The sequence below is a fragment of the Daphnia carinata genome, chromosome 10 (assembly GCF_022539665.2).
Source record: "Daphnia carinata strain CSIRO-1 chromosome 10, CSIRO_AGI_Dcar_HiC_V3, whole genome shotgun sequence".
NCBI lineage: Eukaryota > Metazoa > Arthropoda > Branchiopoda > Diplostraca > Daphniidae > Daphnia > Daphnia carinata.
In genome coordinates, this window is record NC_081340.1 from 7,429,180 (window position 1) to 7,456,285 (window position 27,106).

The 27,106-nt window shown below is 40.0% G+C and overlaps 3 protein-coding genes across 10 annotated transcripts; 2 read left to right on the forward strand and 1 right to left on the reverse strand.

Annotated features, from left to right (window-relative positions):
* Positions 1-1,122: 1,122 nt before the first annotated feature.
* LOC130701100 (calpain-9-like) lies at positions 1,123-21,612 on the forward strand. Of its 4 annotated transcripts, none has more exons than XM_057523052.2 (16): positions 1,123-1,265; positions 12,635-12,746; positions 14,886-15,129; positions 16,453-16,532; positions 16,696-16,797; positions 17,552-17,692; positions 17,788-17,866; positions 18,048-18,409; positions 18,568-18,740; positions 18,951-19,231; positions 19,838-19,995; positions 20,074-20,143; positions 20,223-20,555; positions 20,632-20,824; positions 21,009-21,064; positions 21,146-21,612. In XM_057523052.2, exons 1-16 carry the CDS (start codon positions 1,214-1,216, stop codon positions 21,170-21,172), a joined length of 2,463 nt encoding a protein of 820 aa, XP_057379035.1. In that variant the 5' UTR covers positions 1,123-1,213; the 3' UTR covers positions 21,173-21,612. The 4 variants fall into 4 exon arrangements, with proteins under 4 accessions (XP_057379035.1, XP_057379036.1, XP_057379034.1 ...); XM_057523053.2 differs by having other exon boundaries at positions 1,181-1,265; positions 12,638-12,746; XM_057523051.2 differs by lacking the exon at positions 1,123-1,265 and adding an exon at positions 9,885-10,414 and having other exon boundaries at positions 12,638-12,746.
* LOC130701139 (neuropeptide FF receptor 2-like) lies at positions 21,576-24,197 on the reverse strand. Of its 5 annotated transcripts, none has more exons than XM_059497132.1 (9): positions 24,119-24,197; positions 23,659-24,032; positions 23,183-23,582; positions 22,806-23,098; positions 22,704-22,734; positions 22,454-22,632; positions 22,244-22,387; positions 22,014-22,187; positions 21,576-21,948 (listed from the first exon to the last, which is right to left on the reverse strand). In XM_059497132.1, the coding sequence occupies exons 4-9, from the start codon at positions 23,076-23,078 to the stop codon at positions 21,742-21,744; spliced, it is 1,008 nt and encodes a 335-aa protein (XP_059353115.1). In that variant the 5' UTR covers positions 23,079-23,098; positions 23,183-23,582; positions 23,659-24,032; positions 24,119-24,197; the 3' UTR covers positions 21,576-21,741. The 5 variants fall into 5 exon arrangements, with proteins under 5 accessions (XP_059353115.1, XP_057379096.1, XP_057379097.1 ...); XM_057523113.2 differs by lacking the exon at positions 24,119-24,197 and having other exon boundaries at positions 23,183-23,406; positions 23,485-23,582; positions 23,659-23,899; XM_057523114.2 differs by lacking the exon at positions 24,119-24,197 and having other exon boundaries at positions 23,183-23,411; positions 23,485-23,582; positions 23,659-23,899.
* On the forward strand, positions 23,915-27,092 carry LOC130701117 (NAD-dependent protein deacetylase sirtuin-1-like). Its single transcript, XM_057523076.1, has 9 exons — positions 23,915-24,055; positions 24,359-24,482; positions 24,548-24,809; positions 24,869-24,991; positions 25,058-25,251; positions 25,308-25,729; positions 25,789-25,906; positions 25,972-26,243; positions 26,316-27,092. Exons 1-9 carry the CDS (start codon positions 23,959-23,961, stop codon positions 26,504-26,506), a joined length of 1,803 nt encoding a protein of 600 aa, XP_057379059.1. The 5' UTR covers positions 23,915-23,958; the 3' UTR covers positions 26,507-27,092.
* The last annotated feature ends 14 nt before the right edge of the window (positions 27,093-27,106 follow it).

Sequence of the window (27,106 nt, forward strand, 5' to 3'; positions counted from 1 at the left end):
AGAAAAAAATGATGCCCATCAACGGCCGGGCCATTCGTTTTACCTTTCATCTCTGGCCGTTTACTTATAGGAAAAATCGTTATTTCTATAAGATGGTGGATGGCTAATAAATCACTTTTTCTCGCTATCGTCATTGTCTCTTCGTGACGACGAGGACGTCGGCGTCGCTTGTTGTTTCCCTCTCTTTCCATCATCATCACTGTTTTCCATTATTCTGAATACTGATTTTTTTTTTCTCAACGTTGCGATTGATCACGCTCGGACTGCTGACCAAAATTAGAAAATAAAGGTCTTTCCCTTTCTTTTCATTTTTATTTTTTTTCCTCCCCTTTCGTCATCCCCTTCTTTTTTTTTTTCGTGTGTCTTTGGTTGGATTCACGCGGGACCCAATGAGGGTTTTTTTTTTATTTTTATTTTCTTTGGTCCCATCCATTGGTGATTGTATACGGCGCTATCGGCACTTTTTTATTTATTTATTTTTTTCTTTTTCGAGTCTTGAAAGAACAAAACAGGAGCAACAAGGGACCAGTTGGTCGGTTAGTTAGTTCTTTTATTTTGTTGTCGTTATATAGTGTCCGGCTGGTTGCAACGGGCCAGCCGTCAGTTGGCCACCATCCACCTTGAGAGTAACAACAATACTCGGCACACACGCAAAACGAGGCATTTATTTCATATCCTTTTTTTTTTTTTTTCACGATCGAATTCCAGCGTTTATGCAGTGCAGCGACTCGCACCTGTTGCTTTACCCATTTACAAAGAGACCAATAACAAAAAAAACAAAACAAATTTGTACATTATTTTTTTTTTAGTGCGTTAACGGACTAGTCAGGTGCAAATACGTTGTGCGTCTGTTTGCATTGGTGTGTCGGCGGTGCTGGTTATCGGGGTGGTTCAGTGTCTGTGAGCGTGTTTCGTGGGCGCTAATTTTTTTTTGGGGGGAAGGGGGGGAGTTAAATTCCTTTTTTAAAAAGGGAAAATTATTTGCTGTGTCTGTCTGCCGGTGTGTGCGCGTTCGTTCAGAGAGTCTGAGTCGACCGTCAGCCCCCGCGGCCACACGCACTCACGCACCTCTCCATCACGGCTGCTGCCCGCTGAAAAGAAAACTTTGTTGTGTTTGATAGATAAATCTTTTTTTTTTTTTTTTTGATTTGGCTTGCGTTGCGTTCACTCGTGAAATCGTCGTGACCGTTAGTTGTTAATATTATTGTGTACTATGCTGTACAAAAACTCGACCGAGCCGCCCGTTCCCCCAACAGCACCAGCAGGTAAAAAAAAAAAAAAAAAAAAAAAAGATTTTATTTTTTTTTTTTTCTTGTTTTGTTTTCCCTGGGCGGAAGGTACCGTACTTTTCACACACTGGCCGTTGTACAAAGCTTAATAAAATCTGATATTTTATTGACGAGACGTGATGAAATAACAAACGAATAAAAAGCGACTGACGCGCAAAGAGCTGGCGGTGCGCAGGGAAAGGGTTGCAGGAAATTAAAAGTCACTTGAATAATGCGATTTCCGGTGGATTTAATGTTCATCACAACACTAAACGCGTTGCTTAGTTTATTTTTTTTAATGTCTGCCGAATTGTTTACGTCCCGACAAATTCATTTTCAAACGAAGCGACATCGAATATTGGAAATCAATTGTGGCAGCAGGCGATATTGTTATCATCCGTGTGAATTTTTGTTTTTTTTGTTCCATGTATTTTCACGTATCCATGCGACACGCGTGAAACAAGCCGATTGCAACTGTCGGGGTTTTTCCCTATTGTATTGAATTTTTTTTCCCGAAGCGAACGTTTGTGAACGGGGTCGTCCGAAGTCTCAGTTTTCACGGCCTGTTGCTAATTACGCATCACCCCTTGTAGTCATCAGTGTGCCGACCACACGATGCGACTTTTTCTTGGTGCCATTGAAAAATTTTATTTTCTGTTTATCATCTCCTTCTCCATTGTTTTCAAAAGCTACTTTTTATTTTTGCGTCAAAGAATGTACCACACAGGTGGAGGCGCGCTCTTACAATTTGTGAGAGGTGGTCATCAGGTAGGAAATGGAGACGTACACATTGTACGTGTGTGCTATTCATTTTGATGCCAGGCTGTTAGAAAAGAGAGGCCGCCCACTTTCCAAACCTTTCAAACTTCACTCTACCGGAGTAGTTGTTTTGAGAGTTACTCTCATTTTATTGTCCCCCCCCCCCCCATCCCTTTTCTCTCTGAGATGAGTAAATACCAACACGAATGAGCAAGACAAATCTCTTTGAAGGCAGTAATGTGAAATAGAAGATACAACGACCTGCACTAGCGGCTTATTTTTTTTTTTTTTTTTTTTTTTTTTTTTTTTTTTTGACTGGCCCGCTATGCAAATGCATTTCTTACTTTTTTGTAGTATCCATCCCCTCCCGAAAGAACAACTATGTATTTTTTTTTTTTCTTTCGGTTATTGTTGTTGATAATATTACCCTGTCGTGAGAACATTGTCAAATGTACTTGCTTCTTCAACAACAACAACAACAAAAATATTCACATGGAATCCTTCAAAAGAGGAAAGGATACATTTCTTCCTTGTTCTGTTGCGGTCCTTAGTTTGTTTGTTTTTCACGCGGCTCTGTCATGCGCGCACCCATCAACTCTTGTCACCTGTCCAGCAAGACATTCGTTGCGTTTCGAATGGGCGGTATAGTCAGTCAGTCTCTGGTACCACCTGCTTTTACCTAGAAGATATGGGGGGAGGAGTGAACATCAAAGATGTAAAAAAAAAACAAAAACGGAAAACTAGCGTCCATCACAAATCTTTAGGGCTATTCCCCAACTTCTATTTTTTGTTTTTTTGTTTTTTGTTTTTTTTGCGCAACCAAATTTAGATATTTAACAGGATATAGTTGTTGGCTGTATGTCGAGAAGAAACAAACGGTTCGTGTAATGCTAAATAGTGGAAAGTCGTCGACCGACTGGAACATTTTGCTGCCGTGTTTCGACATACTTGAACGAGAGAGAGAGAGAGAGATAGAAAAGGTCGAAAGGTGTACGCTACTAGCGTATGCATTTGTAAACTGGCATGACGTTAGTACCTGTTTTGTTTGTTCTGTTTTCTATTATTATTTTTTTCTTTTTTTCAATTGATTTTTCTTTTTGTTACGGAACTTTTTTTTTTTTTTTTTTTTTGTTTTGTTTTGTTTTTAATGATGTGCGCGCCACACATTTCCTGCTCGACTGGTAAATGAGAGAAACCTCCTAAACCTGTCGAACGTGTTGTTTTTTTTTTTTTTTTTTTTTTTTTGGTCCGGGTGTCGACGACTTCCTCTCACCCACATTGCCAAACAAAAAAAAAAAAAGGGACAAATTGTAAAGAACTCGAAAATGTGCAATATAGGACGGAGATAATGTCAGCAACATGTAAACAATGAAATAAAATAAAAAAAGGAGGGAGAAGGAAAACTGGCTGTGTTGCAGTTCAAAAACACGTATGTAAGGTTGATGTGTGTATGCTGCGGTAGGGAGAAAGAGGTTGATGGCATTTGTTTTCTCTGGTTCTTCTTTCTCACTGTTCCCGTTTCTCGCTAACAAAAAAAAAACAAAAACAAAAAAGCAACAACTTGGATGTGATTTAGTATTGGACGGATGGATGAGGCGGGTGGGAGTTTTTGAACGTCGATGGGGTTCGGCGTACTTTGGACGTGACCGCTAAATCACCTCACGAACGGTAGCAAAAATGGAATCAAAGAAAGAAGAAAAAAAAAAATAGACGATCGAAATCGTCATCTCGTCGATTCAGCTTTGTCAGTTCGCTTTGAAATCAACAATGCGCAAAAAAAAAAAAACAAAAAAAAAAAACTGCACAAAGGATCTGCTGTTTTGTTTTAGATGTAATCCGAATTGGGGCCTCCCACTTGGTTTCCATTCTTGAATTCTTTCTTGTTGTTTGTTTTTACAATCTGGTTTTCGTGTAACATTTTTTTTTAATCGGCAAATTTTTATCTGGCAGTCACGACAATGCTGTCCGGTCGTGTCCGCTTGATTGTTATTTGTACTAGAGCTCGTTGACCGGCGATTATTTAAAACAAAATATGAACGGCTCGTTCTAGGGTCGTAAACTTCTGATTCGCCTTCTGCTTTTTTTCAAATAGCAATTGACTATAGGCATGTGCTTGCACTTGAAAACGAAGGACAGGAGAATCCCCCCCCCCCCCCCCGTATACGGCATTTCCCCTGATAAAAAAAAAAGGAAAACAACAGTCATAAAACTTGAAAGAAAAAGACCACAAAAGAAAATAATTTTCGCCCCGTTTCCTGTTCTCTTTGGGGACGGAAAAGTAACCGAACTTTAGCGCACGTTCTCCCATCTTTTTGTCGTAGCCCGACCATAAACGACTCCATTAAATCGGTCCCCTTTTTTTTTTTTTGTTCTTTGTATCGATGAAAGAAGAAGAAGAAAAAAAAAAAAAGTTTGAATGATCGCATTTATTTTTAGAAGGCAATTTGATAAGGGAACAAAAGAAATTGGTTTGTGCAATCATGAGGCAGCAAAACGACTGGAACGCTCGGCCTTCACGGTGCTCGTAATTTTTCTGTCGAACAAAGTCAACTTTTTTTTTTTTTTTTTTTCCTTTTTATTGGCTTTTTTTTTTCAAATAAATAAATGTTGAACAAAAATGAGTTTCGGGCATTACGCAGCGTGATATCCGATCGTCGCACGCTTCCGTCCTCTTCTCGTTTTTTTTTTTTTTTTTTTTTTTTTTTTTTTTTAATAAATTTCCAACCTTCGCAACCGCGCGCAATCAGTCGAAACCAATCAACGATGATGTTCGGGGGCACTAACCCATTATCAAAGACCATCTTGAATAAAGAGCGGAACTACTATCACCGTCATGTCAAACCGATTCATTTATTATTTTTTTTTTCTTTTGTTTTGTTTTTTTCTGCCATCAATTGCGTTTCATCATTTTGTTGGCACTTGATTGTTGCCGGTGGAAACTCGCCATCTCATCAAAAGCCTTTTTTTTTCCCCCTTGAATGAAAGGTGCAATCAATCATTTGAGCGTCTAAAACTTTGTCGTCGTGTTAAGGGGTCAAGCAATTGTTTTTTTTTTTTTACCCTCACGTTTTCCTTCTTGCCATTCAATATTTTTGTCGGGACGGGCGGATGAAGGGGAGGATTTAAAGAGTACCAAGTTCGTAAAGGTTAGAGGGCGGCAGACTGTCGAAAAAAAAATAAGCGACAATTCACGTCTCTCTACCAGAAAACGAAAGGGAAAATGTTTAGGCCTTTCCGTGTGACCTCTGTGTGTGTGTGTGTTTTTTTTTTCTTTTCAATTCTTTCACTCTCATTATTTTTCTATCCCTGTTATTGTGTCAGCAGGACCTTTAAAATATATATATATATATAGAGGAAAAATGGAATCGAAAGAAACCAAAGATATCGTGCGCAAAACTGAACGGAAACGTCTAAAAAGAAAATAATATTTTGGAAATATTATTTGTTTTGAAGCGAGGGCTTGGCCTTGTATGGTTTATGGATCTTTGCGTCTCTCATAGTGGCTTTAGTTGTTGTTGTTGTACAACTACAAGTGGATATAACTCGTCTTCTTCGTCTCTCATTCGAAATAGCCGCCGTGCATGCCAAACCCTTTTTTTTTTTTTTTTCCCTTCGTTTTCCTTCTGCGATATTATGCAGTTACGTAGATCTGCATTCCGCTGACGTCATGACATGGAGCTCGAAGGCGAGAAGGAACGGGACACAACGAAGACGTGAAGACAGGCGGGAGGAGGGAGAAAAAAAATGGGTTAATTAGATTCCGAAGAACCTTGTGGTAGATTCGCTCAAAATGTTTTTTTTTTTTTTTCCTCCAGATGTAGAGAGATGGAAAGAGAGAGAGAGAGAGAGAGAGAGAGAGACGGAATGATGGAAGAAGAAGGGCATAAGCAAATAGCGAAAACACGAATAGACTTGCGCGTTTTTATGGCTTTGAAAATATATTCCGCCTGGCCATCAGTCTGGTCCCCCCACCCACCCACCCCCCACCCCACCGTTCGCCACTCTTTCTTTGGGCATCTGCTCATTTTTTTATTTTCGACAGGTTTTTTTTTCTTTTCTTTCAGAGAAAGAAAAAGGGAAAAAAAAAATCCGCATGGCCTCTGTCCGATTTTGGACGTCAATAATGACGAGCTGAGCCTATATGGAAATCTGTAAATACTTTGCATGTAGGACGTAACTTTCTCCCGTTTTTTTTGTTTTTTATCTTTATTTACCACATGGGCAACGAAGTAGAGAGAAGGGATAAGAAAACATGGTAAAAATAGTGTTTTCGGTTTTTGTCTTGAACCACCACGCGCTCCCAATCATGAACCGTCAAACCCGAAAAGGGCCGGATTGAATGCACGGCCGCGCACCACCTCGATCCGCTCTGCCTCACGCGTTCCCCCCTGTTCAAACGTCATCAATCAAATGGAAATTCGAATGAGAAGCTGGAGAGAAACAAAAGACACAACAATTCGTTCAACAATCCCCAAAAAAAAAAAAAAAAAAATTGAACTAAAGAATTTATTCAAAAAAAAAATAAACAAAACAAAAAAAAAAAAAAATGGAAGAAAATGGTGAAAAGTTCTTATTCGTGCGCCGTCCAAAAACGCGAGAAAGGAAAGAGAGAGAAAAATTTTGTGAAACACGCAGTCCGGCGTGTTGACGTGCGCGAGGTGTTTTTTTTTTTTTTTTTTTCGCTCCGTTCCGGATGATGAATCCACCGTTGAACGTTCAAAATACATACACAGGTGTGTGTGTAATAAAACAAAAAAAAAAAAAAAACACAAAATGGGGGAGAAATGAAAGTAGTCTATACCTTAGGAATTCTAGACGAAATCATCCATCACACAGAGCGCCATGGATAGCGAATTTTTCCCTGTTTCATACGGGTCACACGTTGCCCAGGGACGCGGTCATCCCGAAGTTGTTTTTCTAAACTCATATTTTAATGATGACATTGTGATTCATCAATTGGTCAGTGGCGATTTTTGTTTTTGTTTTTGTTTTTTTGTTTTTGTCTCTCGCAAAAAATGTAAAGAATAACTAAAATTTGACACACGTTAGTCACGAAATAGCGAAGCAAATAATTGACGAGCTAAAATGTTTAAAGAAAAAAAATTCCTGGCCAGTCACGCTGTTCTTTTTTTTTTTTTTTTTTTTTAACCATTATTCCCGTCCGTTTTTCTGCTCAATCACCCAGCAGCATTGTTCTCCTTTCTCTTCCGTCTCTTCCATTTATTCCTTCCAATTTTTTTTTTATTTTTATTTGATGCGCTCGCTTTGTGGTTGTTTCCATCATCTTCGATGGCTGAAGTGTGTTCGTCTATCCAGGGCACACACACACACACACCAGTTCCATAAATGCCATTCATTCATTCCCCCCGTATCGTTTTTATCGTGAACAATCAAAATCGCAAAAAAAAAAAATCAAATCAAATCAAATCAAATACAGTCTTTTATATATTGCCCATACGGGTTCATCGTTAGCCGAAAGACGTACAAATGTCGTGAGTTTAAGAAAAAAAAAAAAATAAAAATAAAAATGATTGTGTTCGTGTAACATACCTTCAATGCAACAAGTTTTGCATAATGCGGTTGGGGAGAAAGACGTCCGTTCGAGTTGAACGAACTCGCAATTGATTGAGGTAGTTGCGAACAGATTGATTATGTTTAAGCAAAAGTCTGTTTTTTTTTTGTTTTTTTTTAACGAACGATTTTAAAGAGACATGTGAAATAATTTGAGGGGGGACGGGGTGAAAGAGCCTTGCAGCCGGAGACCGCACGTCTATTTTTTGATCGCTTGTCAAAGGAAACTGGTTGAACCACATCCGCGTTTCGTTCGCTAGGGGGGAGGAATAGCAGCGGATGATGAGCGTCTATTGGTGTGTGTGTGTGTGTCTATGTCAATGACGTGGGATCCAGCAGGTTCTTTCTTTTCCATTCTCATTTTCACGAAACGAAAAAAAAAAAAAGCGAAATTTTCTTGTTCATTTTTTTCCCGTTGAATTGCCGCAATTCTTTTGGCTCGTCGTCCCTTTTTTTTTTTTTTTTTTTTTTTCATCGTTCACAAAATTTGGCAACAAACTCCTGCAGCCGTGTGATTTAAATCGTAGCGGGGCGCTGGCCAAGGGTCGACACAAAATCATATCTGTTGATTTTTTAATTACCTGACCGAGTTAAAGACCGACATTTTCGTCGACCTCTTTTTTTTTTTTTTTTTTTTTTTTTTCGTGAACCGGCGGTTGGTGTGATGATGACAGGACACTCACGTACGCTTGTAGGTCTCATTAGTCATTTACAACCGGCGCCGCTGTATATTTCATTCATTTTCATTTCGTTTTTTTTTTTTTTCTTTCTTTTTGAAGAGGCACTTAAAAAAAAAAAAAAAAACGATTTTCATCTTTTGAAGTTCTGACTTTTTTTTTCCCCATTTTCGTGTGAGCACCACGGCGCGATCGTGTATGTTTAACGAGACATGTCCAATTGAAATTGAAAGTTGCGACAGGTGCCGACATCCACCTGAGCAAATTTTGATTTTAAAAATCCTGTAGTGGTTTTTTCCCTTTTTTTTTTTTTTTATTATTTGACATTGAGCCAACGTTATTTCCAAGCATAGACGAGGCATCTTTTTTTTTTTTTTTTTTTTTTTTATATTTTTCCCGTTCATTCGTGCGGAATTGCCCCGGACACGAGTAACAGACGGGAGCACTCGAGGGCTTCTTTCTTAAACAAATTTTTGATGAACATTTTTGTATTTTTGTATTTTTTTTTAAGGACGGGACAGCAAAACAACAACGGTAGTTTCCGACGCCCTGTAGGTACAACAACAAATTGTTCTTTTTTCTTGTTGTTGTTGTTGTTGTACGTACACTTTCCCTTGAAAAGCAACTGCACCTTGTAACGTTGTTTATTCGTGGAATGTTTTAGATGAAAGAAAAGCATTTGAAAAGCAAGGAAGAAAAGAATGGACCAAATACTCGGCACATTCTTTTCTAAAATCTTACCGAGAAATAAGAAAACATTTCTTTTAAAAAGGGGAGAGGGGGGGGGGGGGGAGAAACAAATGACGAGCAGGAAAACGATAGCGATGACATTGCGTCGGAGATGTTGCCGCCCGTTCGCATGTTCCAAAAAGTAAACGTGAAACAAGAGTGGCCGGAACGGCGGGAATCAAGTGGGCCAGCCGTGAATTTTATTTTATTTTATTTTTTTTTTCGCAACTCGGGCGCGTTGGTGGGTAACGAATCGCGAAGAAGTGCGATTGTATGTACGCATAGAACCGGTAATGGTCTGTCAGCAATGGATGACTTTGTCTCAATTGAGAGAAGATGATCCTTCTTTTGCTGTGTTTACGTCATTCTCGCTTTGTGAATCACGTTGCACTGGTCAAGAAGATGTTCGAATGTTTTTCTCCTCATCTTCCATGTAAGGACGTGGCGTCAAGTCAAAGCCTATGCTAATTGTTTGCGTGTGCCTTCCTGCGTTTACATTGACGGGCTTCTCGAGCCCCGATCGTCATGCTAAATTGCTTCCAAGAAGAAGAAAAACGCATACAGGCCCAGAGGGGGTTACAGTACACACACATGTACAAGAGAAAAAGAGAGAGAAAAGAGCATGAGAGCCAGTCCTTTATAGCCGTTTCAACTCTACGTTTTTATATTTAAAGAAAAAAAAAAAGAAAAAAAAAAAAAAGAAAAGAAAAGAAAGGCTGAACTCGCCGGGAGTGGCCCACCAACAACAAGGGTCTCCTCCTTCTTCTACCCAGTATCAAAGAGGTTCTGTGCACAGTCGCTGTCGGGTCGTCGACGTGAGAGTTCGGTGTTTGTTGGGCGCTGCCTTCCGTGCACGGCGCAACTTAACCCCAAACCTTTGAACCATTGCGTTTCGTGTTTTTGTTTTTGTTTTTTATTTGTGGATAATCATCATCACGAATCATCTGCGAGAAAAAAAATCGTGAGAGTGTAGACTGTCAAGGCCGGCCCGTTTTCTTCAGTGTGTGTGTGTTTTCTTTTTTTTTTCGTGTGTGCCCCGTGAATTAAAAGTGCGCTCGTTAGTTGTTTGATAACTTTGAAAAAAAACTACTGGTTTAGTGTCCCCCTGGTGACCTACTGTTTTGCTTTTCTTGAACAACATTTTTTTCTTTTTTTTCTTTTTTTTTTTTTTTACCTGTTGATGACGGGCTGCGTGTAAGCCTTGAAAAACAGAAAGAGAAAATGGAACAAAACGGAGAGGATGAAACTCTGAATTCGACATCATCATCATGAGATTTGTTGACAATCTGTTGGTCAATCAGATTCGTCCGTTATTTACTGCACCCACCTACTGCCTTGTCCCTCGCTTATTCCTCCGCCTACACCCGGCCAGACGAGCCATGCCACACAAGTGGAGATCAGCGCCGATCGGTAAATCATTAAGTCCAAACGCCTTGTTGCATCATCGGTATTTTATTTTATTTTATTTTTTTTAAAAGAACGAAATTATTCGAAACCGAAAAGCCAACGTGCGGTGTGCCAATAACGGGGGAAATATCCCGAAGGATCAGGGGGCGTTGCCACATGTTTTTTTTTTTTGTTTTTTTCATCTCTTTTCGCCTCGTCAAAATTCATCATTTTCTCCTCATTTTTTTTTTTTTTTTTTTTTTTTTTTTTGTTTCTTTCTTAATGCGAGAATTGTTGGTGTATACCTGGCCAACCACCTTAATGATAATGGAGCCGTTAATAACAAGATCATCATCAACGTAATGAGGAGAGAGAGAGAGAGAGAGAGAGAGAGAGAGTCGAAATGGCAGGAGGAAAAAAAAATCATCAAAAGAATAGGGTTAACAATAGAACAAAAGATGCGTCTATTTTCGGTTTGCGTGGATCCTCACGGAGGATCGTTTTTAAACGATCAATCGCGCGCAATGTCGTCGATTTCTCTTTGCTTGTGCAACTTTCCATTACGTGTGTGTGTGTGTGTGTGTGTGTGTATGTGTGTATGTGCGTGTGTTTAAGCGAAAGAAGAAACCCTTGCACCGGAGTAAATGGATTTACGTACACATTTCTCATGTCGCCTATTCAAAATGTAAAAAAAAAAAAAAAAAAACACGAAAATGGGGAACATGTTCGCCTGAGCTGCCCCCCCCCCCCCCATCGTGTGTTTACGTTAAAAGGTGCGGCCTGCCCCGATTTAAAGTCTTTTACAAATATTGTATTCGTTTTGTTTTTGTATTCTCATTTTGATTTGGATGGGTTCATTTGATTCTTTTATCAAACCTTTGAATTCATTTTGTGTTCAGTATGTGTTGCAATAATTGGGAAGGGGGGGGGGAGCGCAATAGGCGCGTCGGAAGATTTTGCAGCGACTTTCACTTGTAACGTGTCGTGTTTCATTCCCTCTTGCGTCATCAAGAAGAAAAAAAATAAGCTTCTGACAAAAGAGAGAGAGAGAGAGAGAGAGAGAAATGGGCTTTTTCGCTTCCGGGATTTATGGTAACATGATAGAGGATGACACTCGGGTGACGAAGCGTTGTGCGTGTCCTTCGACGTCTCTCACGCAACTTTGAACATCTCTTCTACAGGCGGATAGAAGGTGTGTGTGTGTGTGTGTGTGTGTGTGTGTGTGTGTGTGTGTGTGTGTGTGTGTGTGTGTGTGTGTGTGTGTGTGTGTGTGTGTGTGTGTGTGTGTGTGTGTGTGTGTGTGTGTGTGTGTGTGTGTGTGTGTGTGTGTGTGTGTGTGTGTGTGTGTGTGTGTGTGTGCCTTATGGATAGCAGAAAGCGCACTTTATTTTTATCCCTTTAGCCAGCGTCTAAACCTTTTTTTTTGCCTTTTCTTTCTTTTTTTTAAGTCTGCGTAGTTGTCTGTAGATTTTGTGAGATGACGTGTTCGCCGTGGCGTGACTAGATCCTCCCGGCGGCATCCTGACACTCTTTTTTTTCTTTTTTTTTTTCAGCTCATTCCCGATTTTGGAATTTTCTCCCCTTTCTTTTTTTTTTTCACATGGAGTAGGGGAGTTCTATCTTATTTCAATTCTTGTCAACATTTTTCCCGCCGAGAGAACGTGATCGTTCGTGAGAAATGTCAAAATCACGTGAATTGTCCTCTCTCTCGTGTTTCATTTTTCATCTTTTTTTTTTTACGAGGATCGCCATCTCGCAATGATCAGACGACACAAACATTTGAGATAGGATTTACTTTTCTTTTTTTTTCTTTTTTTATCAAAGGGATATAACAAGGAGATTCTAAGCTCGATCTCACATTCCTCTTTCAATTTATCAACAGACGGTAGACATAAGAAAAAAAAAAAATGGATTGTTTACTTTTCACCAAGTCATTCCTCTACATTCAAATCGTTGTATTGTCAACAGTTTATTTTATTTTATTTTTTTATGCGATATATTTGTTTTTTTTTAAGAAAGAAATATCGTTAGACGTTGTCTCGGCGTGTGTGTCACCTGCTCGATAATTTCGCTGTGTACTTGTGTTGCATTTCTAAGACGTCTGCTAAATTCCTCAAAAACAAAACACCGCACTTGTTTACATATTTGACTGTGGCAAAAATGGACCCAGTCATCAGTCCTTGTATGTCTTTTAAATCAAGGATGAATGTGAATTTTTTCTTTTGCCATTTTTTCTCTCTGCAGCAGATGGAGCGGTTCATCGACAGCAACACCAACCTGCACCTCCGCCACCGCCGCAATGGGCAAACAACGGATGGCCTCCTCCGCGTGAAGACAAACAGTCCACTTTATCACGGTGAGTTTTTTTGTTTTTTGTTTTTGTTTTGTTTTGTTGTTTTTTTTTTTTCTTTTTTTCTTTCTTCGTTTTTAAGTGTATAGACATTCAAAACAGAGGGACCAGGTTCATTAACAGGGGGTGACCTTTTTTTTTTGTTAAATTATTTCTGGCCTTCCCCTCCGCCCGTCCACAACAATCCCACCATTCCATATGTTTATTATTACACAACTGGGAGGAGTTTTTTTGTTTTTTTTTTTTTGTTTGTTTTTAATGTCCTTATTATTCCTTTTGTTCTCTATTCACTCCGTGTCGGGCTCCTTTTTTTTTTTTGAATTCTAGAGGAATAAACAATAGACGGTAATTGGCGGTGTGTGTTGGGGCTAGCAAAGAACTTTTTAGACGTGTGACTTTGGCGGTGTCTCTCTGCGGCTGTGTCGTTCACTTCAATTCCGGTTGTTTTCTCATACCAACGGTTTCTCGTTTTTCTTTGCGGTTTTTAATTTCCTTTTTTTTTTTTTTCGGACATTTTTTTTTTTTTCTCATCGAATCCCGCAAGAATTTTTTGTGACAACTTCATGCGGGCAGTTTGAAACATTTTTGACAGGTGTCATTAACATTTCAACTGGTTGCCTGCAGCGCGGGCTTTTAATTTGCAAGTTGCTAACGTTACGGCAAGAAGAAAAAAAAAATGTATAATTTCCCAGAGATGCCAACACCTGAAAATGGCGTCTTCTCTTTTTCCCCTTTAAATTCTTTATTTATTTTAAATGGAAAAAAAAGGGCTAATGAAAAGTCGGGGGGGGGGGGGGGGTAGAGAGAATCGTTTATCGTGATGCGTTTAATGGACGTAAAAACACAATAGTTACGCATATATTATGAACTGGTTGAAGCGGATCGAAATCGTTCTAGTAGCTTCTTCTTCCTCCACCTGTTCGTTTTAATCATTCGGGAAAAGCTGCGTGAAGTTTACCCCCCCCCCCCTTCTTTTTTCTTTTTTTTTTTTTAAATTCTATTTTCCCTTTTGGCCAGCTGTGTATAATCCAGCGGCTGCAAAGCAGTATCCATTGGCTTTTTAATAATCCCATTTTTAGGTTGTTTTTTTTTTAATGAACCGACCGGAGGGTGGGAGGGCTCTGCATTTCGCCGGAGAGATCTCCTGTTTTGCTCCGTGTTTCAAAACAGAAAGGGATTTTTTTTTTTTTTTTTTTTTTTTTTTCTCCTTATAGACTTGGTCTTTTTATTTCTTTTACCGTTGTTGTTGATTGGAACATGCTGTAATCAACCGTTCGTGATGCGCCGGGAGCGGCCGTTAGCGACTGAACAAAAAAAAAAAAAAAATATGTTTTTAGAAATTATCATTTCCCCTTTTTTTTTTCTAAAGAAATAAAAAACGAGGATATTCAGAAAAAAAAAGCAAGAGATAACTAGGCGTGCACGCAGTCAGTCTGACTGGACGGCCAATGTGTACCCGCAATGCACCGTTTGCTGGACAGCTATGAGAACGCATTACTTGTGGATCCGTGTCTGTCTTTAGATACGAGCTAATAATAACGACAATCAAATCGAACTATTCTTTTCAAACAGGATGATTTTTTTTTTGTTTCTCTTTCATTTTATTTTCATAGGAAATAAAAATGCATTTTTTTGTTTCCATAAAAGGGGAACGATGACTTTCTTTATATTTTGCTATTCATTATTCTTCTTTAAAGAAAGCCAGTTTTTTGTTGTTGTTGTCGTTGTTGTTACAGCGTTTATATTCAGTACATAAAGATATCTTGGTCGAATGAAAACAACAACCTTGGACGTGTGTACATGAGATCCATTCATCTCTTCGTATCGTGCCAAGAAAATGATGTTCTCCTTTTTTTTTTTTTTTTTTTTTTCTGCTTAGATAAAAACCAGAAATAAAAAGAAACTGAAAAAAGAAAAAAAAAAATGAACCCCACTCGTCATCCAAAAGGTTCAGCCCAACCCGGTTGTTAGGGCAAAAAGCATTAGGTTAAATTGTTGATTGCACCCCTTTGACTTGATGACTCTTCTAGAAAAAGAGGAAAAAAAAAAAAAAACAACACGAAATAATTATTGAATGGCTTTCGCCTCCTTTTTTTTTTTTTTTTCCCTTTCATTCTCCAAAAAAAAAAAAAAAAAAATGAATAGGTACTGGACGAATGAAAAGACGGCCAAGGATCAAGGACGGGGAGGTTTGGCCAGCGGCGCTGTTGGTGGGACGAGCGTCGGAGGTGCCCGGCATCTGCCGTCCAACTACCACCAGTTGAAACGCGTGTGCCGCGACAGGGGATTGCTCTTTGACGATCCCGATTTCCCGTCCACCACCAGATCGCTCTATGCCAACAAGAAGCCGGCCAATTTAGGAGGACCCATCACCTGGCTCAGACCACACGTAATTGACGCATTTTTAATTTTTTCCTTTTTCAATTTAGTTTGATGTTTTCAACGCTTTGATTATTGTCGTTGAATTGATGGTAGTAGACAAAAAAAAAACAAAAAAAAACGGGTCAAAGCCAGTTTTGCCTATCTATTGTGCGTGCCCATTCATCTCCATTTTCGAAAATGTGAAGAGAGAAAGGAGGAAAAGAGGTGATAGTAGAGAATTTCAAAAAAAAAAAAAAATCATAAAATCTGATTTGAGATTAATAGTAGAAAAGTCCGAGTGATGGATGAGATCCAAATTGTGAGATAGGAATTTTTTTTATTTATTTATTTTTTATTTTTTTTTTTGAAATTTATTATTCGACCTACATCTTTTTCAACACCATCGTAGTTTAGGTGATACGGTGCATGTTCTTCGTGTTCAGCCAGCGTAACAACGAACAAATGGGTGTGGCAAAACGTGTACCGTAAGGGGAAGCTTTTGTTTTCGTGAACTTTTGGACGCCGCCGTGTAGTACTAGTAGTAGTTCCCACACCTGCGGCTCTTTTTTTTTTTTATTATTTTTAAACGTTAAAAATAGGAGAATCTCTGGGTTCTAAAATAGTTGGCATCGTAGGCAAAATAGGAGTGGCATTTCTTTTTATACGCCTTGTGTGTAAGTTTCGTGACGACCCCGACGAGTAACACACACACACACACACACAAAGAATTAAGAAAGAACATTCCGTTATTTTCATTTCAACTAATGAGCACAAAAAAAAAACGGCAGCGGAATTAAGGTTATTTCAATTATTTCATCAATGGTTTCGGTCGTGATAACTCCAAGTGTATCCCTTTTTTTTTTTGTTTCATTTTTTGACCCTCTGAGAATTCTTGGAAGAAATCAGAACTACCATCTTCTCGTCTGATAAACACGAAGACAAAAAAAAATGAATTATAGAAGAGATTAAAGGATAATTTTTTTTTCTTTTTTCTTTTTCTTTTTTTTTTTTTTTTTTTTTTTTTTTTTTTTTTGCTTACCTTCATTTGTAATTTGCGTTGTGATGGCACTTTGGTACGAGTGAACTTGTTGTCCCGAAAGAAGCAACAACCGTGCGAATCTCGTTACACCCGTTCCGGTTTCTTCCTATCCTAATTGGAAATACCGTGACCGTGACCGTGACCGTACGTGTGTTTTCATACGTACAGCATTAGTTGTATTGTTTTTTTTTTTGTTTTCTAGCGGGAGGCGATTCACGAATTTAAACCCCCACGAACCGACTTCCTCTTTATATATATATATATATTTTTTTTTTCGTGATAAGGCTTATAAATATTCATTTTCATTCGAAGGATATTTGCCAGCGGCCAACATTCATCGCCAACGGGGCATCAAGGTTCGATGTGGAACAAGGCGAACTGGGCGATCCTTGGTACTGTATTTGCCACATCTTGTATTTCATCCTGCCCATCATTTCCGATTTTTTGAATGATTACCTTTTTTTTCTTTTTTTCTTTTTTTTTGATCTACCGAAAATATGTTCACGTGTTTTTTTTTTGTTTTGTTTTTTTTTGTGCTGGAATTAAAAACAACAGGTTGCTGGCCGCCATCTCGTCGCTGACGCTAACGCCGCGTTTCCTCGATCGAGTCGTCCCGCCCGACCAGACCTTCGACCTCCACTACTGCGGCCTCTTCAGGTCCCTCAACCATTTTCTTATTTATTTATTTATTTATTTTTTTTTTTTCGTTCATCTTCTTCATTCTGGTTTATCCCCCTTTCCTTAGTTTTTTTTTTTTTATGATTGAAAAGATAAAATACCACGCTAGTATAGAGATACACTTCTAGGCTGGCATAAAAAAGGTATCGAGGTTTACGATTACGAGTCTATATGCATAATGAGATGCTAGTTGGCTTGGATAATCACCGTTTTCGCCGCTCCACGGTCGTATTATTATTAAACACACTAACATTTCGATTTCCTTTCCTCTTACTCTGATTCCCTTTTTCAACTGAGCGCGTGCGATTTCATTTTTTTATTTGTTTCTTTTCGGCTTTTTATGGAGCAACTCCGAAAAGGGAAACATTTTTGCTCGACTTCAGGTCGAAAAGGCCATCCCTTTGATGTACCGTTGAAATGGATATGATGAACGAGTAGCGGCTTTCCTTTCCCCCCGTGAACCTTCAATTTTCTTTAACTACCTGCCGAATGTCCATTAATGAAAACGAGTTAAATGTGAAATAACGATGTAAAAAAAATTAAAAACTAACGAAATACCAATCGAACATCGTTATCAGCTTTCCGGGCCGTATGATGTGACGTTACGCATTATCGATTCCCCCCCCCCCTTTGATTTTAATTGACTCTGTATAAAGATGAGGTCGAAATAGGTGTTTACATCAATGTCAATCAACATTTTTTTTTTTTTTTAAATTTACTTTGTCACGAATAGGTTTCGGTTCTGGCACTTTGGCGATTGGGTGGAAGTGGTCATCGACGACAAACTGCCCACCGTCCGGGGCAAACTAGTCTACCTACACTCGAGCGATCCGCAAGAATTTTGGGCAGCTTTGCTAGAAAAAGCTTACGCCAAGTAAAACAATTGAACTTCAAAATTCGTTTCGTTCTTAACTATATTTCTTAAAAAAAAAAAAAAAAAAAAAAAAATGATGCAATCGAAAAAAATAGGCTGTACGGCAATTACGAAAACCTTCACGCGGGATTCACGACCAAAGCCTTACAAGACCTTACCGGCGGCATTGTACAGGTAATAAACAAAAGTTGGAGAATGTATATCTTATATTCCATCCATTTATCTACTTATTTATTTATTTATTTATTTTTATTTTTTTTTTGTCTTTTAAAAAGAAATTCCTTGTTTGGGCAAATTGATTTAGACACACACACAGACACAGAATAAAAATTTCTCTTTCTTGTTGTTTGTGCAGAGCTTTTGCCTGTCGCAACAGGACAAATTCCTGACGTATCAGGTGCTAAACAGCGCCGTACCTCGCTCGACGCTCCTCATCGCCAGCATCAGTTTCGGCGAGAAGGAGGCGTCGTCCGGGAAGCAACCGCGGGCTCTGCGGCTGCGCAATGGTCTCATGTCGCAGACGGCGTACAGTGTGACGGGATTGGCGCGGGTGCGGAGCAGCAGCCGCGGCGAAGTGCCGCTAGTCCGTCTGAGGAACCCTTGGGGTCGCGGAGAATGGAGCGGCCCGTGGTCGGAGCGCTCTTGGGAGTGGGATTCACTCTCGGAGCGTGACAAGGAACTCTTGTCCGTCCGCGTCCGTAACGAAGGAGAATTCTGGTACGTGTGTTTGTTTCTTTCTTGTTTATGCTCGTCGTTGAGCGGCCAATCAAAACAGCCGCCTGTTTTTCTTTTTTTTCTTTTTTTTTTTTTTACAATCAAAAATGGAAATGTTTGATTATTTTGTATGGATGTCGTTTTGGCTGGTCGTTTGACAGGATGTCTTTCGAAGACTTTTCTAAGCAATTTACGCACCTGGACTTGGTTCATATCGGGCCCGATGATTGGATGAACGAGCCAGCGCTTCATTCGAAGAAACCTTGGCGAGCTGTTTTGGCTAGACGTAGATGGCGAGCCGGATATAACGCCGGAGGAGGGCCGCATTACCTGGGTACGTAATCTTTGGTTATTGTACACAATTGGACCCGCCTTCCTTCCTTTTTTTTTTTTTTTTTTTTTTTTTTTTTTTTTTTTTTTTGTCAATTTTCTACGATCGGAAAGATATTATCAAATGCCATTCGGTTTGATTTTTCATTTAATATTTTTTGGGGTTGTCTCCTTTTACGATTGTTACGCGCGTTACGTACGGCAAATCGGACAGAGACGACGGCCATGAACCCGCAGTTCTTCGTCCAGATCCCGCGGACGGCCGCCACCAGTTCCAAGTGCCACGTGGTCGTCTCGGTGACGCAGCACTACGAAACTCGCGACGGGCTTCACCTACTCGGCAAACAAAAGAAAATGGGCGCCGCCGGTTGCGCTAGTGGCGGTGGAAGCGGTGCCGGTTCGGCTATCAATCGGGCCATGCACGCCATCGGTTTCGCCGTCTACGAGGTGCCACCCAACGTCAACCGACTCACCGCTCACTTTGTCGCCGAACACGTAATCATTTTTCGAATCATAACGATATCTATTTTGATTGGCTTTTTTCTTTTTGCTCTTCCCTTTAAGTGCGCCAGATGGATGCTAGAACTGTTAGTCAATCTGTCTGCTCTTTTAGTCACGTCCATTTGATACGATCGGCATGCAAATGAGGCGCCGATCAAATCCGAATTTGGTCAACGTGTGACGGAACACAATAGACGAGTTCATTTCTCTTTTTCGTGTCGTAGTGGCTCGATATGGGTGGGTTCGTTTCTTCCTTTGGAATTCCACGTCACTCTTCAATGGGGAAAAAAACAAAAAAAAAACGAGGTGTTCGCATTCACTGATCGATTGTCATTTGTTTTCTCGTTTCGAGTTGAACACACTTGGGTGCCCAGATTTATTCACTCTCCATCTGTGTATTGGTGTCTACTACATTACGTAGACAGGACACGGATTAGCATAACGTTTTGGAATTGTATGTCAACGAGTCAATTATGTTCCAAAGTTTAAGACTTCAAAAAAGAAACGAGAATGAACCGGTACATCTGGTTTACTCCGCCACGTGTTGATTCGAGTCATTGACATTTGTTATTTTTTTTTTTTTGTTTCCTGAAATGCCAGAAACCACTGGACGTAACCAATCATTCAGTGGCAAGGGAAGTGGTGACGTTCTTCACACTGCCGCCGGGAGACTACGTGGTGGTCCCGCAGACGGGCGTCGCCCACTGCGAGGGGAAATTCCTGTTGCGCATCTTCACCGACGAACACAGCAATATTTGGTAACACAAAAAAAGGAAAAGAAATTGTTTGAAATCATTTGTAAAGAATTTCGTTCACCTCGTTTGTGCTCTTTGTAGGGAAGTCAACGAAGATAACATGATCTTCAGGAACGTGGCAGCTGAAGGTTTCGAAGATGGATTTAAACATGTAAGAGAAATTCATTTTGAACATGTAATTGGTTGCGTTGTTTTGAAAAAAAAAAAAAAACTGTTGAAATCCTTTGCAGCCAGAAGTTCGGAGCACTTTCAACAAATTGGCAATCAAATATCCCACTGAGATCGACGCCGCCATTTTGATGAAAATCCTAAAACAGTACAACTGCTTTAGATGGTCGGGCAACAACGCCGATCTCGTCCGCCCGGTTAGTGTCAGTAGCAACGTCGGCAGTCCCTCGGGTTGTTGCTCCAACGTTCCGTGTTTCAATTCGCTCATGGGCTCGGAGAAGCCGCCCAGTCTCGAGTTGTGCAAAAGTCTGATCATGCTCAGGGACTTTAACATTAGTGGAAAAATCAATTTAATTGACGTTCCCGCTCTTCTTCACACACTTCACTTTTGGCGGGTAAAAAAGAATTTGAAAAAAAAAAAATTTTTATTCCATTAAATGAAATGAGATGATTGCATTTGGAACTTTGCAGGTGGCCTTTAGCAAATACGACCGAGCTCATGGCGGAAAGACGAGTAGCTACAACTTGAGGCCAATTTTATGGGAATCTGGATTGACCGTCAGCAACAAAGTACTCGAATGTCTGGTCCTTCGCTTCGCCAAAAATCGGGTCCTCACAGCCGAAGCCTTCGTCATGGCTCTCGTCCGTCTTCATTTGGCACACGGTACTTATTATTTTTGTCTGCTCTGTGTCGGTCCGCCATTCATCAAACGAAAGGCGTTGGCACTTTCCCTACTCTGTGGTTGAATGCCCTGGGCCTCCATTTGGCGCCCTTGGTGATTGCCCAAGACATTCGGAGACGTAAGAAGTGAACATTCATTCATTCTTTTCATTGTCTGTTACCGTAGAGCGATATCTCAGCATTGACTCGAAGATGAAAGGCAGTCCGCTGTCGCTGGAAGAGGTAATGAATGCTCATCATTTATCCTCGGGCTCGTTTTTTTTTCTGTGATGATAAATCATTGCCTTTTCTATCCTTGTTTAGATGATTTTGATGACCATTTACTCGTGAATGACTTACCTTTGGAACCACCGATTGTTAAACGAGATCAAGGATGACCATATAGAAACAAATAACTAAAACGAAAAACAATGTTATTTCAAAAATACCAGTCAATTTGCCCCGCTCTTGGAAAAATGTATGCAGTAATCCTGTCTTTTGATCAACGACGTCCCGTTGAAATGATTTTCTTCGCCGACTTCCGACTACGCCACCTTCCATTTTCGCTTCGAGCAACTTGTTGCCGGATGTCGCGGCCACGTTCAACCGTTTGGCGATTGCGAAGAAGAAAGAAAAAGTGTATAAATAAGTCCAAAAAAAAAAAAAGACACCGAAGGCTAATACCAAAAAGTAAAAAATAATTCAAGTTTTTTTTTTTTGTTTTTTTTTTGTTTTTTCAAATGAAACATTTAACTGCACTTAATCAAGAATTGTGTATTTCAATCATTGTTTCCACAATAATAATATATATAATATGATATTTGTTTCACTGCAAAGATTCTGTTATAGAATATATCTTCATTGCAATGAAATAGTTTGTGGTCGGATCAAGTCATATAACATTTGTTTTGAAATTTGTTTCAGTCGGTATTGATTCGTCCGTTGTTCGATGCAGCTGAAATTGTCGAAGCCACCGGAGTGACGCCCCACGTCAGGGACGGAAATTGTTTGGCCGCCGCTTTTCTGAAATTGTCATTGCAGAATCCGTAGATGATGGGGTTGAGGGCTGTGTTGACGCACATGACGTAACGAGACGTGTACAGCAGAGAGCGCAGCCAATCAGGGATCTTTATTTGAATGATTTGATTAGCTGGAGTTAAATCGTCTGTGCATGGTCGAATTCGATACTCACGCTATTGATTGTGTTTCCGAGGACTACTTTGTTTCGAACGATGATGGAAATGGTGAAAGGTAGGTAGCAAATAAAGAAGCCGATTAGAATGAAGAACAGCATCCGAATAATTCTATGTCTCTGAGCCAATTGCTTCAGTTGGATGGCCGAACAGGTAGACGTCCGCTGTTTCATCTGCAAATGGCAAAAGGTAATATTTAAAGCCTCTCATACGATAAATGTATACGTACTATGATAAAGATGCAAATGAAGAGGACAGTCATGACGATCAACGGGAACCAAACAAGAATGGCGTCCAGGGAGATGTAGTAGAAAAAAGAAAATGAAACATTGTCGATGCACCACGATTCCAAAATGTCCTTCCATTGACGTTCCTGCAATCAACACGTTGGCTTAATTTCATTGACAGATAATAAGTCAGTAAGATTTGTCGTTCGTACTTTGTAGACCCGGGCGGTGATGAGGGGACAGGCAATTGCTGCCGAAAGGATCCAGATGACACCACAAATGATGTATGCTGCCAAGTGACCCATTCGCGGACGAAACGGAAATACTATCGCAAAGAACCGGTCACAACTCACAGCTAGCAAACTGAAGACGTCCACCAACATCAGCAGCACTTTTTTGACAAAAAATCGAATTATTAATCAAACGATGTTTGTATGTTATGCATACTAGACAGTAACTTACCTCGTAGAAATCCCTCTATTTGGCATATAACCTTCGTGAATGAGAAAACAAAATTAATTAGGATCGAACGGTCAAGGAAAAAGAAATCGAATATTATCAGACCGCTCCAAGAATAAACATTTGGTAGAGGTCGATGATGAGAATGATCCACGGGAAGAGAAGTATGGTCAAGAGATCGGCGATTGCCAAATTCCAAATGAAAATGTTGATGGACGTACGCAGAAAACGATTGGTCGCCATAAGATAAATCACCAAGCCATTGCCTACGAGGCTAACGACGATGACAGGAACGAAGAAACCGATTTTCAGTGCGCACTCCCATGCTGGGCGAGTAATCCACAACGGAAAGGGAAAGTTGATGTTCGAAAAATCCATTTCATTCAAACGTCAAGTTCCTTTAAAAAATATTGTTAAACAGAAATTGTTCGTAAATCTATTTCGACAGGTCTAGTGTAAAGAAAACACGTTGAAAAGCTTACTGTTCCAATGATCCAAAAACTCCTGGGCTGATGCAGAAATAGTAAACTTTTATGCTGCTGTCGATATTGAGAAGCCAGATTGAACAATCACCACTAGAAGTGAGATACTGACGTACGCTCTCCATGACACCGGCCTAAGGTAATAGCTTGTGAACTAATCACATATTCGTAATTTCAGTGACGCACGTTCAAAGGGTTCATATCAGGGGCAAACAGTATGCCTCCTAAACTTAATTGAATTGTTTAAATTAGTGGAAGAGGTTTACAACTTGTTGGATGATAAGCTGCCCAGCACTGCCTACCCAGTAAATTTTGGGCTTAATTAGTTCCGATATTAACAAGCCACCGTCGACGTGACATTGAAAGTTTGACCGATATTTGACATGCCTCCTCCGTGGAACTAAACAGATAGGATGTAATTATGTCTTTTTTTTTTTTTAACTTAGTCCGACTCATGGGTATGATTTTTCACTTACTTGGTATGCGACAGACTCTCTGTTCTAGTGATGGCTAATGGCAATTAGAACGATCGTAAGTCCTATCAACTTATCTAGATGCCATCTAAATGTGTGGAAATGAAAATAAGGTTAATATAAATCGTGGGAAGGAAGGCCTTGAGTAAGTGTTGTTCCTTAGCTATTTCATGGTTGTCCTTCATTTTTCTTCCGGACTAGGAACGAATTGGTTTCATAGTGGCAACGCTGACCTGCCACTCGGTCGCCGTTGCGAAGAAGAAGAAGCGCCCCCTCGCGAGCTGATCGAAGTGAAGAGTGAACATGGCCGACATGAGCGAGAACTTTCACAGTCCGAAAAGAAGTAGGACTTTGCTTTCAGTTGACATTTCTCAAGCCTATATTGAGGGCCAACAGCTTTGTAAGTACATGTTTAGTTGATTTCACTAATTTAAGACCTTAGTTAACCTGAAAGAATTCTTACGAAAAGATTGTATGCGCTTCTGAGGTAAATGGCCTTTTTTTGGTTGGAACGGCCATTGGCAGTGGGAAACGCCCTTCTTTCCACTCGGTTTGCAACGTTGCCATAGTTATCTGGCGGTCTTTTTAAAACTCGATAGTTTGTTGTGACTTTTGAGTTGAGAGTTGATTAGTACATTTTTAAAATGTGTTTTCTGAATTTGGTTCATTGATTTAATCTTCATTTTATTTTACAACTTTATAGCTAATGATGCTGGGCAACTAAGCAGCTGTGAAATGTTCAACGCTGGGGACTCTGGCTTCAGTGAACTTACATCTCTAGCCAGCAGTGAAGATGAAAATCTAACTAATGATCTTCCGTCTACCAGGTACTTATCAGTAAAGTAGTTAAAAAGGAATAGTAAGTGACTAACTTATTTTGTTCTTTGTTTAGCTATGCTTTGCCAGTAGTACGAGGTGCTGATGATATGATGGACAATATAGAGAAAGATGATGATTCTTCCTCAAACAGTGATGTTTCAGATATCAGTGGGTTGAGTGACCTGAGCAATCATGACTGGGAACCATCATCAGGAACTATGTCTTGGGTACAACAACAAATGCTTCTTGGAACAAACCCTCGTACCATCTTGAATGAGTTAGTGCCAAATGATGCTCAAATCCCAACCCACCTTGATGATGTAACCCTTTGGAAGGTAATTCAATTGATGATTCCTTTGCTTTAAAAAAATAACTAAATTTATTGAATTGATAGATCATTGTTAACATCGTCAGTGAACCTCCAAGGCGGGAACGTCTTCGCCATATTAATTCAATATCTGATGCCGTCCGACTGCTCCGTAGCTGTAAAAAGATTCTAGTTCTTACTGGAGCTGGGGTAATTCGCAATTTTTATTTATAATCCTGGACTTGTAAAAAGTTGCGTTGTTGTGTGCGTTTGTAGGTTTCTGTTTCTTGCGGCATTCCCGACTTCCGTAGTCGTGATGGTATTTACGCCCGTTTGGCTGTAGACTTCCCTGACTTACCTGATCCCCAGGCTATGTTTGATATCCACTACTTCCGAAAAGATCCTCGACCATTCTTTAAGTTTGCTCGCGACCTTTGGCCAGGACAGTTTACTCCTTCAAAATGCCACAAGTGAGAAAAATTTATCTTAACCATTTGAAAACTCGCTCACGGAATATTTCTTTTAGGTTTATTCGTTTGCTCGAGCGACAAAATAAGCTTTTACGCAACTACACACAGAACATTGATACGCTAGAGCAACAAGCAGATATTGAACGGGTTATCCAATGCCATGGTTCATTTGCTACCGCTACCTGCTTACGCTGCCAGCATCGCGTCCCATCAAATGAGATAGAAAAGGATATAATGGAGCAACGCATTCCGCTCTGTCCAAAATGCTCGAATGCATCAAAAGATGAAGAAGAGGAGGCCAGCACATCGTCTACGGTGGCGTTATCGGCCCAGCCAATCATGAAGCCTGACATTGTTTTCTTCGGCGAAGGAATGCCTGACGAATTTCACCGCGCCATGGCACTCGATAAAGAAGAATGTGACCTGATAATCGTGATCGGGTCATCGCTCAAGGTTCGCCCCGTCGCACTTATACCATGTACGTCAATCTCATTTGATTTCCAAGTAAATTGGAAGTTAATTCTTACTTTCCTTTAGGCGCGCTTCCGAACCACGTTCCGCAAATTCTTATCAACCGCGAGCCACTCCGCCACATGGTTTTTGATGTCGAGCTGCTGGGAGATTGCGATATCATCGTCAACCAACTGTGTCATTTGTATGAACGGAAAACGCAAAATATTGCAGTCAATATTGAGGTCTCACGAAATTCTGTTCCTAAAGGTTGGGTCCACAGTGGGAAGATGGAATTTGCTATCGCGAGCCATTAAAAGAGATCAGTCGCCTGCCACCACGCCCAATACCTTCTGTGGCATTACCTGCACCTCTTTTTCCAAAAAGAGATCAGGAAGACCCGCTGCGACGCGATAGTGGTATGTCGACTGGTAGCCTGGAAATGGAATCAACAGAGTCGAATGATGTGGAAGTGGTGACACATGACATGACCGGATGGTGGGAACCGCGAATCAAAGTTAATCTGGCTGACCAACTGCCAGGTATTGTTTAATACGCCCAGGGTATTCGCATGCTATTTTAATATTAAACGGATTGATGTTACACATATTCAGAGAACACGTACCTTGCTGTTCAACCGGGCCGATACCTATTTCCTGGTGCTGAACTCTTCTACGATCCAGACGAGGAGGTCGAGTCAGATTCAGATTCATCCTCTGATTCCAGCGATTCGTCGGGTATTGATGGAGGTGATTCAACTCAACCTTTCCAAGAGCATGGAGTCAAAAGGAAGACGATGGACTGACCTATTCCGAAGCAACGACAAAGCTTCTCTTTTAACCATTGTTATGTTAACAATCTGGATTCTATTTAAAAGCTTCAAGCGTGTACATAGACGAAATCTCGATGCTATTTAGTGTTTCTTTTTTTTTTTTTTTTTTTTTTTTCTTCCTTCTATGTTTGTTTCAGGGGATTTGTGGAAGGGGTGACTAGATCTTTTTCTCTGAAATTGTGGCATGCAGTTCTAAAATGTATAGTGCAATTAACCTCACCAATCTTCAAGAAACAATAGCTACTGTTCTTGCACGTTGCAGATAGTAAGCTTTGTCGGGTATCGGGAGATGTGAGCACTTTATCTTGAAATTTTTCCTAAGTTCTTTTCATCGTATTGTTGAAATTTGTCTCGTATGTAAACTGTATACCTATTCACTTTTGCTATATCCATCAATTTATTTGTAGCACAAAACAAACCCCACAAAAAAAAACAACAAAAACGATTTCTCCTTGAATCAAAGGAAAATAAACCATGACTTCTTTTTTTTTTTCCACGCTAATTAGATGTTCTGGTGAAATGTCAGAAAAATCAACCTTGTTAATAACTGGGAAGAAAATTAATTGCTTCAGA